Source organism: Alexandromys fortis, unplaced genomic scaffold (assembly GCF_014885135.2).
Source record: "Alexandromys fortis isolate MF-2015 unplaced genomic scaffold, M_Fortis_MF-2015_v1.1 scaffold_57, whole genome shotgun sequence".
Classification (NCBI taxonomy): Eukaryota; Metazoa; Chordata; class Mammalia; order Rodentia; family Cricetidae; genus Alexandromys; species Alexandromys fortis.
Genome location: NW_026067941.1, coordinates 650,915 through 669,623, shown reverse-complemented (window position 1 = coordinate 669,623; position 18,709 = coordinate 650,915). Strand labels below are relative to the sequence as shown.

The 18,709-nt window shown below is 48.7% G+C and overlaps 1 protein-coding gene across 2 annotated transcripts in view; it reads left to right on the top strand.

Annotated features, from left to right (window-relative positions):
* Plxna4 (plexin A4) overlaps window positions 1-17,130 on the top strand; it is a 450,745-nt gene extending 433,615 nt beyond the window's left edge. For both annotated transcript variants that reach the window (XM_050147953.1, XM_050147954.1), the window contains 3 exons: window positions 2,618-2,830; window positions 7,763-7,913; window positions 10,193-17,130. In XM_050147953.1, coding sequence (XP_050003910.1) covers window positions 2,618-2,830; window positions 7,763-7,913; window positions 10,193-10,288 — 460 coding nt within the window. In that variant the 3' untranslated portion in view covers window positions 10,289-17,130. The remainder of the gene's footprint in view (window positions 1-2,617; window positions 2,831-7,762; window positions 7,914-10,192) is intronic.
* The last annotated feature ends 1,579 nt before the right edge of the window (window positions 17,131-18,709 follow it).

The window sequence follows — 18,709 nt, the reverse complement described above, 5'->3', positions numbered from 1 at the left end:
CCCCTTGGTGCCAGCCTCCTTTCTGGGTCATCCCAAGGTCCCAGCTGTGACACAGAGACATGGACTGGGCAATGGGAAGCTAGGGAATTAAGCGCACTTCACTTGCTGTAGAAAGAACTGCACCAGCTTCAAGTTCTCCCTAGAAGGGAATCTCCTGCCCCAGCCTGATCCCCTGGTTCTTTGGTCAAGACGCAGTTAGGAATCAGTTCTGCCAGTGGATTGGAGTTTATTGTCCCTGCTGAGGGCAATGTCTCTTTATTCCTGACTCAAGGTGTGACTTGCCTGCCTCCCCCACCCCTTCTTCCACAGTTCCCTACAGGTTCTCGGTTAAATAACACTCCCTCTCATTTAGCCAGAGTGGCTGCAATCAGCCAGAGATGAGCGTCACCACTGATGTTAATAGCATGCTAATATTTCATTAGGCAGGGGCCTCAGTGGTGCCTCTGCTTCCTGTGTGGTACACCTGCCTCCCTACTGGCTTGAGAAACAGTGAAAAATGGTGACTGCAGCCATGTGGGTTCCCAGGACCTCTGATCTGAGCAGGGCTTAGGGAAACCCAGGGAGATTGGGGTAGCAGAGTTGACTGGTAAGGAAACTGGATCTCTGAATATTCAGAGTTCTAAGCCCAGAGCTCATAGCCACATTTTAGTGAGGTTGAGAAGCTAATGTACGCATGGGCTCTCATTCCATTTACTTTCTACTTTGGATTCCCAGCGATGAAGCAAATGACAGACACCAAATATTAGCAAACATCAGTGTGCCTGCCCCAGCCCTACGTGGCACTCATTGTAAAAGACTTAATAAATTCTTATTGATTGATTGGCATCTGTGAATGTCAGGTCATCCTGTATATACAGCGTTTGTTGTTTGTATTATACAGACTGGCTGCTGCCAGGTAGAATAAGAGCAAAAAAACATTGTATCCGATGCCTTGAAATAATGTAATTCAAAGATGTTAAGTTCTAAGAGGCAAGCCAAACACGCGCAGGCATTCTATCACCAACCGTGAGCACAGCCACCAAAACAACAATAAAACATCAGGAAAAGAGGTGGGAGGCAAAGAGGTGGGAGTAAAGAGAAAGAAGAAAGCCATGCCTGAACTGTCCCCTCCTTACTGGCAGCTCAGCTGGCTGGTGGGAGCTGCAGAGCTAGAACGGGCAGGGAGAGCACAGCCCAAAGAGGCATTGGGAAGTCCCTCCTCCTCCAGGCCTTCTGTCTAGCAAATGCAGGGACTGCAGAATCAGGACACGTTGCATAATTTTATCCTCTTTGTCTCTGTACGTGGATTCCCTACTTGCAGCCCATCCAAGGAATACACCTATGCGGTGTTTTAAAATAACTCAAATGTGGGCCTGGGGACGTTTGAGCCCTAAGTTTGCTCTCCAACACTACCTAAAGCTATGTGTTGTGGTGCACACATAGAAGAGGCAAAAGGATCCTCAGATACATGATAAATTTAAGGACAGCCTGGGCTACATGAGAGTCATCTCAAAAGAATGGGGGGGATGGGGAACTGGGAAGATGGTTTGGTTGGTAAAGAGCTTGGCATGCATGCATGAGGACCTGAGTTCAGTCCTCAGCACCCATAGAAGATTATGGTGGTATCCACTTGTAAGTTAGCAAAGCAATAGGGTTTCCGAGGATTTCTGGCCAGCCAACCTAGCCTAGTCAGTGAGCCCCAGGTCAATAAGAGACCCTGTCTCAAAAGAGCAAACTAAAAATACAAGGCTATAGGGTGACCTCTAGCCTCCACATGTACAAACACACAGCTAGATCCCCCTTCTTCCAACACAAACACACAGCAGCACCAGCAACAATGGAGAACAAACTTAGCAAGTGTCCCCTCTGAAAAGGCTCTCTGCGTGGGCTGCTCTGGGTAGATTTGGCACCTAGCTCAGTCCAACATCCTCTGCTCTTGATATGAAGTGTTATTTGTGTGCCTTTGACTGCATGTGTCTTCCCTACAAACCTGGAATTCAGGATTCCTCAAAGATGGGATGTGTGTCAGTCATTGTATTCCCTGTTGCTATCCTAGCTCTTGGAAGGCAATAGGTCCTGACTGGAAGACAGGAGGGGAGGGATGGGACACTATGGATTAGATAAGGGGTTGGTGCTATGTGGCAGCCTGGTGGTTAAAAAAAATCATTTGATTACATCCACCCTTAGATCCAGTTCCTTTACCAGGCAGGAAGTAGCCTGTGGCACTAGACAGGAAGCAAGGGGGTGACTTCTGCCAAATCATCAGTTGCAAAACCTAGATTCCTTAAGTTCACTAATGGAATGGTCCCAGCACCAGGAAGACAAGAATAAAGACCCAAATGATGCTTTAATGCATGCACTTGGGTAACTCCTACACCAAAACGAAGGTGCAGAATTCTACATCACAACTGGGTATCACGGCCCCTCAAGTTCCTCCAGTGGTCCATCTCCAGATGACACCCTGACCTTACTGATTTCCTGTATGCTGAATAGACCCACATCCTTCCTGTCCCCTTACTTCCCATGGCAGCCACAGACGCTCTCTGAAATCTAACTGTTGTTCCTTCTCGGAACGCTCCACCAGGGTACACCCCACTACCCCGTCAGCCCTGACCAGCTGCTTCTTCCCTCCACACAGCCTGCCCTTGCGGTTTTGGGTGAACATGATCAAGAACCCTCAGTTCGTGTTCGACATCCATAAGAACAGCATCACGGATGCCTGTCTGTCTGTGGTGGCCCAGACCTTCATGGACTCCTGCTCCACTTCGGAGCACCGGCTGGGCAAGGACTCCCCATCCAACAAACTGCTCTATGCCAAGGATATTCCCAGCTACAAGAACTGGGTGGAGAGGTGAGTGTTAGTCCATGGAAACCTGAGGGTGCCTCGCGGGAGCAGACCACAAGCCCAGACCAGAGAGTCCTCCGGCAAGCAGGACAAAGCTTCCAGACTAGTCGCTGTCACAGCTGGTCCTGCAGCTACAACACCCACAACTCATAGCCTCCATATTGAAGCAAGCACTAGAAACCATGGCAGAGTTTACTATGTGACCCACATCTCTACATGGAACAGCATGGATCTTAGTGACTGAAGAGTCTCTTTGGCCCAGAAGGAGATGTGATTCCTGATCTTCCCTCCCTAACCAACACACACACACATACATATATCAACACATATATTACACACACATGCTTAGCATATATACCCTGCATGTGCACAGATCATATACACATGCATTCACAGTATTGCAGGAATGCACAGGCACCATGAACACATCTGTGTATACACTGTATATACATGAAATCACCAATGGATACATATACATACCTCCATGCCATCCATGTCCATTTGCATACATACCGTACACATAGTACACACGCATGCATTCATGGCGTACCTCTTCCCAGTCGTCCTTCCACCATCCTTTCTCCAGCCTTCCACCCCACTTCTGCCTCTGCACACCTCGTCATGGTAGTGGTGGTGACCTCCCGTGGGCTGGGCACCTTTACTCTCCCCATTGGGGTTCTGCTTGTGGTTAAATTTGGGCAGAGAGGAAAGCCTCTTGCTTTCTTCCGAACTGTTGACTGCTGCACTGACCTCACTGAGCGAACCCAACCGTGTAGACTCCTGAAGCTGGCATATGATTGGCTATCGTTTCTATTGTATTTCCAGTAACCATGAACTCTACTTTTATTTGACTTGGCTTTTCTTTGTTTTGCCGTTGTTTGTTTGAAGATGATTTTTTTTTATTTATTATACAAAGGAATGGGCTTTATCATGACATCTTCTACATGAATACCTGCCCTCTGCCTACATGCACTCCATTACCCTCTGATCTCCTGATTTCCTCAGATTTTAACTGGGAGAAGGTCAAGGCTGTCCCTATCAACATGAGCCCAGCTAATTTATCATCTGTAGATTTTGTCTGTAGAAGCCAAGTAGAGAAGAGCTGCTGTTGGCCCACTAGGGACTGCACCATGGTGTGCCATGCATTGAATGCCATCTATGACATGCACCATAGCATCAAGAAGGCGACAAATTTTAAATATTTAAATACACCAAATGGATTCTGTGCCATAAAGCTACCAGTCAGGGCTCATCAAGATCCCTGGCTTTTGTTACAGATGAAAGTGACATTGGCTCTGGTAGCAGCACTGAGGGCAGGCTGGGCAGCTGGTTTTTCATGCTTATGTCTACCAAGCTGACAGTGGTACCTCCATGGGCTCCACTCTGGGGGTACTGGGAACATGGGAAAGGTTGCACCTGACCCTTCCAGCTTGTGATTCACCCACATCAGAGTGTCTGGCAGGATCCACAAGCTGAAGTTGAGGGGGTAAAGGAGCAAGGCCTTTATTCTGCTGGGTCTGGAGACATCACTCATCCACATCGGTCATCCACAGAGGCCTCTGAAAGCCACAGTTTGAGGTCATCACAGCCCGAGGCTCAAGATGGCTTTCGTGTCTGCGCTCCTACCCTCTTACCATAACTCTCAGCTGAAGATTCCTTCCAGATTCTTTCAACCCATCCCATCCAGATTCATGCACATGGAAGAATCCAGCTCCCTGAGCTATGATGTGGGGCCCCAGGGGCTGGCATCCCGCCTAAGTTGGGCAAAGCCCAGCAAGGAGAGAGAACTGAGGCCAGGGTGGGACCCAGCCTCTCCTTGTGAGAGCAAATGGCAGGCAGCCTTCCAGGCTGCCAGGGCTGGCCAGCTCTGGTATAGGAAAGCGGGACTAGCGGATGTTCGGTAACTCTCTGAAGAGGGGGCTCATTTGTAGGTAGAAATTCTATAATTTCAAGGGGGGGGGTCAAGGCTGACCTTTCTGTTCTTCGCATGCAGTCGGCAGATGAGAGCCCTTGTTTGAAGTTCATTGTCAGGGTTTTATTGCATTCTTAACAATCAATAAGGCATCTCAGCTGAGGTCCCAGCATGAAGGCCAGCTTGGCAGGAGTGGGAAGGAAGCAGTTGTATACATGGCAGAGAAGACTCCATGCAGGGTCATGGTCAGGCTTGGGGGGGGGGGCGGGCTGGCTAGCTGTGGGCTGGACAGTGCCCTGGAGCAGGTGGAAATATTTGTTAAACCCTGCAGAGAGGGTGGGACCACTTAGCAGCAGGCAGCCTGGAACTGAGAACAAGGTAGAAAGCCAGTGACTTGAGTAGCCTGTAGCCACTTGCCTCCATCCATCCAGAACTTTCTAAAGATAAGGCCATGTAGTTGATCCACCTGGGGGCTAGCGGAGGGCCACAGACATGCCCTGCTTCAGTTCAGTCTCCTCAAGGAAAGAGGAGTGTGATATGAGACCACCTTGGGGGGCTGGGGGGAGATGACACGACACATCAGGGAGAGCAGGGAGAGGGACTGCAAGGTCCATCCCAGCCAGCCAGCATGCCACCCATCACCTTCAGATGAGAAGGTTCCAGTCCACTCTTATTTTTCCAACTTTCTCCAACCTCGCTCATCTCATCCCCTGCCCCCTCCCACATGAATCCTTCCTAAATATTCATTCTCTTTGGAGAAATATATTACTCAAGCACCCTGAAGGAGGCAAACTGTTGCTAGGGAGAGGTGTTGAGCATCTTCTGTTTCTGGCCTGGAAAAGGTCCTCTCACTATGTAGACAAGGATCTCTAGCCTAGGCTGCTAAGCTCATCAGGGACCACGAAGGCAGCAGTAGGAGCCTGTACCGTTGATAAGTAGCCTGACAGCTTCACACGCAGGTAACAAGGAGCAGCAGGGGCCTTCACTTCTGTTGACAGTTATGTCCTCTCTGTGGGAACCTGAGTTTTCCATCCTGTTCAGAGGCTCTAGTTTTTTAAGGATGACAGAGTAGAATTGTCTGGACAAAAGCTTTGGGCACAGCCACGGTCATGAGCTGTTGTGGAAGTGAGAGAAAATACTGTCCATGCTTCTCAGGAAAAGGATCGCAAAGATAACATTTCATGGGCAAACCTATCTGGCTTGGTAGTTATGGCATCCCCGAGGGCACAGTGGCGCAAATCTCCTTGGCAATGACAAGGTTGGGACCCATCAGTGAAACCTCTGTTCTTCTGCTATAAAATGGAAGGTTGGCATTTATTAGATCCAGATATAGTTTTATTCGTGGCCATGAGTGGCGACACCTCCTGGACCTTTACTGTCTGGAATGTCACTAACTCACCCAAACCTTGTGCATTGGAGCACTGATACAGAGCTTTAGTGTGAAGACTACCTTGGAAAAATAGTCTTCAGGGGTAAAAGGAACCAAAATGAAGTAGGTCAAGGATGAGAGGACTGTGGGCTTCTGGAGACCAGAAGGGAATGGGAGAGAGCATTGTGAAAGGGCAGGAAGAAGTCCAGATGAACCAAGGACAGCATATCTTCTTATGTCCCCAAGTTGCTTCCTGAAAAAACTCATTATTCAGCCTGTGTCTTACTCTTGCCTAGGCTGAAGGTAAAGGACCAATACCTCCTTGCCAGTCACAGCAGGATCCCCTCAACAGGCAGTGGGTCTGCTTCAGGGAATGGGTTTCTGAGACCACAGGTGTTTCCCTCTGATCCATCCCCTCCCCTGGCCAGAGACCAGATGTCTTCTCCTCACCTCTTCTTCCCCGAAGACACAATGGCAATCCCAGAAGACTGTAGCCCAAGGCAAACAGTCATCTCAGCTCTTGCCTTCCAGGGAAGATGTTGGTCACAAATTGAGCTGTCATTTATTGTAGCCTGGAGCTGATGCTGGAGGAGCCAAGACCATTTCTGACAGCCTGACATCTAAGTAGGGGGCACTGCTGGAGACAGACAGAAGTCAGGGAAATGGCATGGGAACAGGGCAGGAGTACCCTGTCAGAACAGAAAGAGATATAAGCTGAGAAAGACATGGAGCAGGGCCGGTATGGGGGTCACCTTGTGAAGGAAGCCTTTGAGGGCTCATCACGGTCACAAGTGCTCATAACACCTTGAAGGAGTTTCCCTCCTTAAATACCACATTGGCACCCCACCTGTCTTACCTAGTCCCTTCCCTGGACTCTCTTCTCCCTCCCCCTATTCTAGTTCCTTCCGCTGATGGCTTCAGCCCTGCAGACCAGAGAATTGGTGTGACCTGGGCCAGCAACTGCAATGCCTCTTGACTTGCAAGTGACACCCTGTCTTCGCAGTTGCCTCCTCTCTTTTTCCTGCTACAGACAACCCCAAAGCACATTGTAGAGGGTGAAAAAGTGGCCATGTTAGGGGCGCAGAGACCTCTCCCTTCCTCATTAGGAAACTACGCAGCTCTTCTCCGGCGGGGGACTCGGAAGTCTGGTGCATAAAATGTCAAATTGCAGAAATTAAAAATGTAAATGCTGGCTTCTAATTAACCAGTTGACAGCAGTGCACAGCTGCAAGTGACAGTGACTGATTGCCTTCTGCCAGCCTCTCTCTCCCAGCAACCTCCGCCCCCCTCCTCTCTCCCCTAACCCCCAGAGAGCACAGGCCATCAGGGAAGAGCAACTGTTCAGAGGAACTCTCCATCCCTGCTGGCGAGGCACAAGGCAAGCTGGAGCTCTGGTGTGCCAGGAGCGGGAAACAGAGGAGATGCTCTGGGCAGAAGCCCTCTGACTTTGGTTCTTCTCTAGTCCTCCATGTCCTTCCCTCTGTGCCTCCTATGTCAGAGCTGCTGAGGTCTCTCCCTGGCTGAGACACTGAAGCCAAAATGGGACGCTACTACCTTCCTTGGGTGGTCACAGAATCGGCTCTCACTGCTTGGAGCTCCCGTGTCTCCTCAGATGCTCTATAGATTCCAGTTCCTCTCTGTTTCCCACCCCTCACAGATATTACTCAGACATTGGGAAGATGCCAGCGATCAGTGACCAGGACATGAACGCATACCTGGCCGAGCAGTCGCGAATGCACATGAACGAATTCAACACGATGAGCGCACTCTCCGAGATCTTCTCTTACGTGGGCAAATACAGTGAAGAGGTAAGCTTTGCCCTGCCCTGCCAGGGCCTGGAGAGGCAGAGATGTGGGCGTGTCTGGATGCTTCATGTACAAAAACAGCTCCACGGTTGCCCCCCTGATACCTCTATTAGGGAAATTCTACCAGCCAGACCTAGGACAGTATTGTGGGACGGAAATGGGCACTGAGGATGATCCAGTCCTTTTATCTGCATCAACTCCTATTCTCGGATATAGAAATCTGTTTCTTTTATTCCTCTCTACCCCTTGCCCTGGGACTGAATCCAAGGCCTCCCACATGCTAGGCAAGAGTTCTACCACTTTTTGAGATAGTCTCCATAAATTGGCCAGGCTAATCTTGAGTTCATTTGGCACCCCCAGGCCTCAGCCTGACCTTGAACTTGGCTCCTGCCTCAGCCTTCCAGACTTTCTAGGAATACAGCGTGCCCCACCAGCCCTAGCGTATTCTTTCTCCATTATTGCCTTTAAGTTCTTTTCATTTTCCTCTCTGATCTAATTCTCTTTGAGCAAGGATTTCATCGCCTTTATTGATGACATAGTGTATTATGGCATCCCGTGGAGTCAAACAGACCAGAGCAGAATAGAAACAGAATGGAATAGGATGGAGTCCAATGGAAGAGGCTGGAACAGAAGAATAGGGTGGGATAGATGGGCAGAATAGAAAAGAATGGAAACAAATGAGAATGAACAAAACCAGAATAGGATAGGGGTGGAAAGCATGTATTTTTCATTGTTGTACCTGGGTAACGGCCACTACAGATTCTGCCTTCATTCCGGTTAACATAAAAGCACTATGGGAGTTGTTTAGCCGTGCAGACACAGACTTACGTGGTTTGGGATCTAGAGTCCCTGCCTCCAAGCACACAATAGCAGCCTTCTTGGAGTAGAAGGTAATACCAAGAGCTGAAGCCAGTGCACAGGCTCTCGTATTTTTTACAAACTTGTCACCAAGAGAAGTTCAAGAACCCTGCTAACAGACCCCAGCAGGTCCAGAGCCCAGTGTCCTACAGGCCATGAACAACATATTGTATGGCCCTAATGTTAACAGAAAGTGGTGGTGTGTCTCTTAGGGGAGGGACCACTACCACCAGTCTCCAGACCAGTTATGGTCCAGGGCAAAGTGTTCCTGTTTGTGGCAGTTAAGCTAATAAGGCTGTGTCTCCTGCTTTGTCTTGAAAAGCACCATCCCTTCCCCTACGAGAACACTTGTTTACTTTTAGTATTATAGCAGTACAGGACAAGTCCTGGCCATCTCAGTAGGCAACTCTAGCATGATGTCCCCAATTAAATATGCATTAATTAGTCATAACATACGAAGCCCACAGAGCCCCCAGGCTGCCTTGACCACCCTTCTTCGTTCTCCAACCCTCATCCCTGCCCTTCAGACCAGAGAACATCCCATCCTGCTTGTCTGGTGCCCCCTGTCGAGCAGGCATTGTGCCTAGGGTGCTCATATGTGTGACCTGGCCTTAACCACTGAACCCAAGCAAAGCAGAGGTGGACTCCAGAGAAGCAAGCGTGATCCATCAGAAAGATCATGTTTCACCTCAGGTCACCATGCTGGCAACGGGCAGAGCCATGACTCAATCTGGCTTGTCTTGAGTCTCTGGGAAATCCCAGAACCTTTCCACAAACACCACCGTCACCCATCATTGTCCTCTATCAATCACCTGGCCGCAGAAATGGGTTTGGGCGACCTTAGCCACTATGTGCCAATTATAGACTAGGGATGGAAAGTGTGTTCAACTTACAACTTGTTCCTTTAGGGATATTTGGCTTTTAACAGACAAAGTTAAGGCAACTGGCTTTCTAAATGTGGTTATTTGGGCTTCAAGGAGCTGCTGAGGAAGCTCTTCCTCGTGTTGGAAGGAAAAGTAGGACTTGCTAATATCAGAAAAGCACATTCTGGCCCCCAGCACCCCACTTTTACACTGTCTATGGAACCCCCCAGATGCCATTGAGACTATAGGTGACACTGTCTTCTCTGTATAGGTGTCCTCAGCAAAGCTTCTCCTCCTGCCGGCTGTCTCTCACAGACAATGGAACGCACACATTATCAGACATGAGGGAGGATGTATTGGGATCCTGTGCTGCTGGTGACACGGGTGGCCATATGCCTCCCACCTCCCCTACCCATGTCACTCAAACTGCTAGCTTACACAGCACTGGCGGTACCAGCAGGTGCAATGATGCCCTGGCAACATCCATGCTATCACTGTGTACCCTAGAAACACGGATACACACGCCCAGACTAGTAATCTTCCATTTTGATCTTTCCACAGATCCTTGGACCCCTGGACCATGATGATCAGTGCGGGAAGCAGAAACTGGCTTACAAACTAGAACAAGTCATAACCCTCATGAGCTTAGACAGCTGAGAACTGTCCTTCCAGGGCCATCCTGGAGGGAGGGACACACCAAGCCGTGCCTCAGTCTAGATATCATCTTTACCAAGTGCAAGTTCCGACAGGCATCAGCAGCAGCAACCCCCCGAGCAGCGCCGTCTCTCCTTTCGTTTCTCTCCCTCTTCTGTCTCTCCCTCTTTCCGGAGTCCCACCTCTTATAGTTGCTCTGCCAGTGTGATTGGATCACATCACTGATCCCTCAGTCAGTCCAGGGATAGCCAGGCCCATGGTGAGAGACCAGACCAGAAGATGTCAAAGAAGCTCTCCCTCCCGGCTGCTCCTGGCCCCATGCATCAGCAGCAGGGCTCAAATAAGGATGAGGAGCTGAGGGTGGAGAACTTTCCTATGCTGCTACTTCACCTTCTGTGTTGAGAATCCCCACTGTGGTCCAAAACCTGGCTTCAGGAAGCAACTGTGAGCTCAGTATTATCTGAAGTAGGAGGCATCACTCGGATCTCCCTGTCCACACACTCAACAAGAGGCCAGGCAGTGGCCTGGGTGCTTTGTATCTGTGGGAAAAAGGCCTTGTCTCCTACAGATGTTGGAGTAGGGACCAGTGGAAGTTTAAGGATACTCTCTCAGGGGCCACGACCTACCTGTTTAGTGTCCAGCAGCCTTCCATCCCCTACCAATATCCTTGGAGGCCTTCCAAGTATCCATCCAGACCTTTCTCGCCTTCCTGTGAAAAGTCAGACAGGGGAAAGCTAACAGTTACATTCCACCATGGAAATGCTCCTACGTCATCTAATCTGGTTCCTAATAGCAGAAATGTAACATGGAGAGAGAGAAGAGGAAAGAGAGTATCATCTATGCCAGAAGCAACATTTATTGTTCTCTATTCACCTCCAAGTTCAAATGCATCCTGACAGTCATCAGTGGTCCATTGCCAGAGCCTCATGTGTTGTCTAGAGAAGGCATCTCCATGCTCCTTTGTCACCATCGTCACAGCTCACCCTGAAATGCAGAGTGCATCTAGGAGATTCTACCTCCGGCCGTCTCCAAGGCTCCATCCCCACTGTCATTGAGAATGCCAGAGAAGGCCAGGGCAGACAGCCCGCCCAGCCCCTATCCCGCCTGCAGAATCTGGTGCCATTGCTATGCAGATGACTTTGTCACTGGACGGTCCAGACCTCTGTGGGAATTGTTTCATCAACATATCAGCTGTCTCGTCAGTGGCTCGTCCTCCTCATCTCTTCTGACGTCATCGCTGGAGGAAACATACTTAAGCACAGCCTCTCCAAGACAAAGCAAGATGCCAGCTAGCCAGCCTCAGACACCAGCTTGTGCTTGGAAGGGACTGGAGAGCCAAGTGAGGGACCTGGTTGGATACAGAGAAAAGTGCATGCCACGAACCATGGCCTTGGCATTTATCTTTCCATTGTATTTTTCCATCTATGGATATGCCATTTTGTGTTAGCCAGTCAGGCAAACGTATGCTCAGAAATGTAACATGTGGTTATGACAAGAGGTGGTCTCTTAGTGGGGTCCCCTAGTGTGTCTTGGGGACCTGCAATCTTGAAGGAATCTTAGATAGTGAATGTTCCAGTCTCTATCATAAGCACGAATCCCTTTTGGCAGCTCGGGCTTGTCCACCACTCATGGAGACAACAGAGGCATTGGAGAAGGGGTTGTTAATAGCGTTCTACATTCTTGCCTTCCTGCACGCTCCATGCATAATGACATTTCTTCCCATCACACAAAAGAAGTCTCACATGGAGAAGGAGCTATATCATGTCAAGCCAAGTCCATGTGATATCCTGCAACCTTTAAGGACATGAGCCCCTTTGTGTATGAGAAAGCAAGGTTAAGGGAGGCACTTAAAATTCTGCAGGAAGCGTGGGAAGGCTTTTTTGTCCCATGTTGGAGGATGCTGAGATGGTCTCCTTCTCTGTCCCCTGGCTCATCTGTCCACCACTCAGTGTCAGTATACCACTGAGTGTTAATGTCTGTGGCAAGAGCATTCTTCTGTCCATAGAAAATCAGGATGTCACCTGCCTGTCAAAGGGTGAACTTTGGCAACCCAGAGCAGGAGGCACCATGTGGTTTTGCTGTGAACAAAATGGCAAAGACACACCAATGTAGCAAACAGGAAGAGAGGTCCAGGTAAAGGTGCATTGGAAGTGGGGAAGGGTGATGAAAAGAAAAAACAAGCAAACCCACCAGAGGTTTTGGCAAATCAAGTGCCAGGTGGAAACATGTGGAATTCTATCGCTGATTATTGTTCTTCCTCCATGAAGCCAAGGGACCTGGCAGGCTTTGCGGTGCATGTGGGAGCAGGCTGAAGGTTTTTTTTTTTTTTTTGCACATATGAAAGGTTGGGGAGGACAGAGACATGAATATATTTAACACAGGTTTGCCGGATGGAAGCTTTGTGTGTGTGAGTAGGTGCATGGGTGAGTGTGCTTTGATTTTTAAGTTTTGCACAGTTCGAGAAAAATGAGCAAGCAGCAAAAAGAGACTGTTACCATGGCTTTGCTGATGCTTTTTTTTCCTGGATGATTTTACTGTTGTTATTATTATTTTGTCGGTACAGAATTTTTTTTCCTTGCTTTTGTTAACAAGCAAAACTTCAAACGCCTCAGAGACATACACTTATCAGGAAGAAAGAGGCGCGGACAGCCTCGCCTGTATTTCCTGGGCCACCTCGTTTCTCTTGAGGGGGGCATTTTTTGGCAGATTATTTTACTTTAATTGGCAATGTGGATTCTTCCCGGCACTTCATAGGCATTCCCTGTGGCCTGCTTGAGGACTCAGAAGTCAAGCCAATCTTACCTGTAAAAATCTTTCCTTTTGCTGTTTGTTTGTTTTCCATTTGTTTTTATTGCAAGTGTGATACATTTAAAACCAAGGCTAGGCAACATTGTCCCGAAATCCATCAAATCCTCCCAGATATTCCTTCCCAACACCCCCTTGGGATTCTCAGTTGCTTTTAGGCAGAGAAACTAGGACATGTGACAGAGTGGTGCCTAGCCTTCTGCCCAGAATTCACTTGCGGGCTATTGCGGATCTGTTGAAGGTGGAACCTTTATTTATCTCTTGGAGTTTGTTCAGAGGGTAGGTGTGAGGGAACAGGTATTCTCTCTCACCTCCGGTTCACCTCACCCCTGCATTCTCCTGCTCCTGACCCCACTGGTCAAAAATGGTACTGATCACACATCCCGAATGACTGACCACGTGAGGATTTGAATCTTGAAGGGAGAAGGAGAAACCTGGGAAGGGCATCTGCAGGCTGGTTACTTCTCTGTGGCATATGTCTTCCTAGGTGTGGGCGTGGTCTGGTCGTGTCTTCACCCTTCCCTGTAAGGAGACACCGTGACGTTTCTTGGTGCCATGAAGTCGTTAGCTTTTGTGTCAGTAACTTCCTCAGGAAAATACTTTCTTGCCTTCTTCTTTCAATACAGTTTTAAACTTGGGGACAGAGAATAAACACAAAACACCCCCCCCCCCCAAACCAAGGTACTTTGCAACCCTGTGCAACGTGGCATGACCAGAGCCGGCCCCTGGAGCCTCCATGTTGGGAGTCCACAGCCTTGGAGTGAGCTCAGGATGGGTGCCTGAGTGGGGACACATCTGGAAAGAGAAATGCTTTTAATGAATCCCACAGCTCAAGGCAGTGTATCCAGGATGATTTGAAAGACGCAGGAGTTGCTAACAGACAGAGTCTTTCTGTGCTTGCAGGTTCAGGTCCTGCTTCCACTGGCTTCATGTTGATATAATAATGCCCAGCATATCCAGCACCCTAACATTCCATCCTGGAGCTCCATGGAGCTCATGTACTACCTATACCGATCCACCCACCCCAGTGTGCATGTCTGACTCCTGAGTGTGCCCTACTCTGGCAGCTAGCTTCCTCCCTGTTCTTCCCTGTTCCCTCCCTCAGGCCAAGCACTAATTCTGATACAGGAGCTATTCAGTTCATGAGGAGTGAGTGTTGCCCCACCCTAGCTTTGGCTGCTTCCCCTGACTGATAGGGTCTCCTCTCCTCTAGCCAATGCCCTGCGGGTCCTCCACTAGAGGAGCCACAAGCAATGCCATCCCACATGATCTCTAAGATGCAAGGCTCGGCCACACTTTCGGGGACCCTGGGTGTTGCTACTGTGGTCCATCCTGGCCTAAGCACTTCTCATTTTGACATAAATAGGAGAACCTCCTTTCTGTCTTCAACCCTAGCACTCTCTGCCTTTGGCTTCACCAGACAGCAAGCAATTGCTTCATCTCGAGAAAGGCCAGTGCTCCTGTAATCAGGAATAAATTGCCCCCCTCTTCTCACAGAGAGCCCCAGAAGCCAGGTGATGACTGACATTGAGAGGTACCAGCAGGTGGGGAAGCTCAGAGGTACTCAGGTTATGTCCCTTCCAAGGGCAGCACTGAGTGACAGTCCCAGCAAGCTCCTAAAGGGAGCTTGGTGTTCAGGGGCATTTCTGTGAATGAACCGAGGTGACTCTGTCCAGGTAGCTAGCTGTCCTGGCTCTTCTCTGGCCTTTCCTCCATGTTCCTCTCCCACATTCAGGGCCTCCACACATCCTTTCAGGACAGGGGGACCCTGACTTCATAGCCCTTACCTTTGGAAAATAAAAGATATGGGATATTTGATTGGGGCTTTGTAGTTCATTAGTTTTTTTGCCGCTTATCTTAAGAACTTGAAAGTAATGAGGGAGCCTGGCTGTGGATGTTAAATGACTAAGAGGAAGAGTTAAGCAGAATATTAAATTCTTCCAGTGACTTCTAAGCAGATGAGGCGATCTTAAAGGTGAGCGTGAGAACCGCCCCTCCATTAGTAAAGAAAAGTGTTTCAGAGATTCCTCCATGTGAGCTGTGACATGCCAGGAGAAGCATCCTTGTGATTGCTAATACCCTCGCGCTTCCCCTGCCCTTTCGATAGACAGAGCCCACTTCTCCCGTCTCCAGCGGATTCACCCCAGGGCATTCTGCATGGAACCAGCTCAAGCTTCATTCTTAAAAGTGGGTGGTTGGGGTACCATTTCAGACGATGGTAAAGGGCCAACTCCCCAAAGAATCTGGGCCCTTGTAAGCTTCTCCTGGTGCTCTGAGGTGGGCCACACCATTCCTCCCATTTAGAAAGCAATCACTGCAGGAAATGTTTTCAATATTAGGAGAGACTTTCTGTTTTACTGCAAATCATTGCTCTTCAATAATATTGCTTTTTATTAGATGGAGCATCCACGTTTAAAAAAATATTTAAGTCTTTCGGTTGTAAAGGCAGAACGTCTTCATTGGCGTCCTGTTGGAATCCCTTGAGTAGACTGATGGCTATCAGAGCTGAGCAGAACAAGCAGTTCCCGAGGAGTGAGGAGAATGTCCTGTTGTAGCTCCTAGAAGAGATGGCGAGGGCTCTAAGTGGTGGGGTCTTTGGTTAGGGAGTCCCACATCTGTCCTCTCTCTTCCCTCCTCTCTTCTCCCTCCTCCTGGGCTCCTATCTAGTCCTGGCTTTCTGGGCTGTCTCTGGAATTGATGAATCCTATATATTGTTTCTTGGCTTCCTTTAAACTGCACTGAAGCTCAGTTTGGGGGGGACCCGTGTTCCCCCTCCCCAATAACACAAAAGCAAGTGGACAGTCATTCAGCCAGTTTCTGCCTCTCTGCCCATTTCTTTTGTTGGTATCTTTAAACTTAAGACTCAAGCACATGGTGGAAGGGCTCCCTTATGAGAGTAGAGTTCAAAACAACAGAGGGTACAGTTCAACAGCATCCCTAAAGACACTCTGAAGCAGAGAACACTTCAGCAAGCAGGACTGAGGAAGGTTCCTGTGCAGAGATCAGTTCCATTGGAGCAAGAGGCGAAGATGGGCTATGTGTCCTCATCTGTCTTCCCGTTCCTTCCCTGGCATCTTGTCAGCTTGAGGACTTAGGAAACCTTCTGTTCTTTAAAATGAAAAGCTAATTTACCTCAAAGAATCTTGTTTCCATTTGGAAACCAATGACATGGCTTGAGAATAGATGAACCTCCCCACATCCCTCCCAGCCTGGACCTGGTATCCTTGGGGCATGTGATCCTAGCTTAGTCCTGGGTTGGCTGCTCTGAGAAGGAACCAGGTTCCCAGGCCTAAACTGGGAAGGAAGGACTGGGTGCAGCCTTCCTCCCCCACTTAGCCCATTGGAAACAGCCTCTTCCAGCAGGGTCCTGTGGAGTTACCATAGCAACCGGCAACTCCAGGTATCACAAAAGACAATGACTCCAAGAACTGAGATGTGGGAGAGAGCAGGGGTTCTGGCCTGGTCAGGGTACCCAGAATTAAGCCCCAGATGCCAGGAGGGCAAAGAAGGAGGAGAAATAGAAATGGATGCACGATTGGGTTAAGCACCTCAGGGGCCGAGCGAGTTTGAACGAGAGGCCACTGAAAGCGGCGGGACAGATCATTTCTGTTCTCCTCACCACTTGCCCCTTTCCGGCGTGCCCCACTTCTGTTCCAAAATGCTCACCTTGAATACTGACCCTTCGAAAGAAGAAAGCAAAATGTATCTTTAGACAACAGTGTTACCCTGAGCCTCAAGGACAGGTGGATGGGGTCTCTGAAAAAAAAAGGGGTCTTCTGGTTTCGATTTTTAAAGAAGAGTATCCTAGTAAGATTTAAAAAACAAAAAAAGATTTAAAAAAGTTTTTAAAAGAAAACCTATGCTATTTAAATTGGAGCCCAGTTGTAACTTGGTAAAGGCAAGCTTCTGTACCTTTGTTATAATTAATTGTATACCTGTGTATGTAAATATAAGGCATTCCTATTTTGCAGTTCAGAACAAAAAAAACTATTTGTAATATAGAATAAAGTTTATTAAAAAATAATAAAAATGCAGTTTGAGATTTGGGGTCTTTATGTGACTATGTGGGTAAGGTGGACCACAAGTAAGCAGTGCCCTTCTACATGATGGCACATGGCATCTCCTGTCTCCAGACCTCCACTCATTTGAGAGTAGTCCTTCTACCTAAGACTTAGTTCTCACTTAAGGCAGCCGTCGGGGGTTTCCTCTGCATGTTTGGGAGAGTAAGTTCATGCCCATGATGTTGACAATGCTTTGCCAGGGACCTCAATATCTGAATCCATCTCCTCATGGCCTTCAGCCCTCACTCTGACCGCCAGACTCACTTTGCAAAAGGAACCGAGCTTTGCTATTCTGATCTTACTCTTCCTGGCAACCTGCTCTCCAGTCTCTCCAGATGTAAGGCAGGGCCCCTGCTGGCCAGTGTAGACTTACTCACTGGGAATATGGCCTCAGCCATAGTAAGTGGTGAGGCCACCTGGCCTTAGGAAGGGGCTGGGATGAAGCAGCCACGGGTGTGCCTATGGCTTGATAGCTTAGCCTTTCACCTCCAGAGAGTCATACTGAAACACTACAGAAAAAAGAAGATGAATGAGGTTGGGAGGAAGCCACCTCTAGCAGACACAGACAGCCAGGACAAGCAAGCGACACAGATGGACCTCAGTAGTGACTTTGTGAGCAGAGAGAGACATGTCTGTGGCCTCCAGTCCTGGGAGTCAGTTGCTCAGACTCAGCCAGGAAAGCAGCTAGTGTCAGGGAGGATGTTCTCTTAGTAAGCAAAGAGGCTGTGTAGGAGCATCTACATTGAGATGCTCCACTCCAGCCTAGCCCCACCACATCCCCGGTGGCAGATTTTACCAGTGTAATCTCAAGTTTCACCAGACCCCACCACCATGACCTTGAGCAGCCAGACACATCATGGTACTTTTCCTTCCTTATTCACAAAGTGAGGATTGTTCTAATTGTGCCATGAAGCCCGGAAAGGCTTTTTAGTTGGGTTTGGATAACTGATTGAAAAGAGATCAGATGGTCTGCAAAAGGCCACGCAAACACGCGTGGTTTCATTAGTCATGAAAACAGCCCTGAACAAACACAAATGGGTCAGTTCTAGAGCCCCAGTGACATTTAGAGTGGCTGCCTTAGTTCCCCACTGGAAAACAAAATAAAACAACAAAACAGTAAATGCCTCACACCTTGTGAGCAAATACTATCATTAAACTAGGACTCTTAAAGGCGGCGGCCACCCCTCAGTTGAATTTACCCCGGCTTAGCTCGGTGACTCACTCAAGGAGATGCTCAGTCAACTGTGGATGAATTGAAGGAGGGAAAAAGCTGTCGAAGTTCACAAAAGCAATCACCAATTGAATTGGTCACTAAGCTGTCTTCCCACTGTTAGCACAAGCGTCATCATTTTCCACAATGGACCACACATCTCATAAATACTTTACCTTTAGGATGAGACCTGCAGCTGGGCATTGTCTTTTACAGGTAGAGAACAGGTATTATAATCAAATTAGCAGAGTTGCTCCTGGCCTAGCAGGGGGAATGGAGGTCTGGGAGGGTCCTTTTAGCACCTTGCACCTACCTCCTCTAAACCCACCTGCCTTCTGTTCGAGTGAA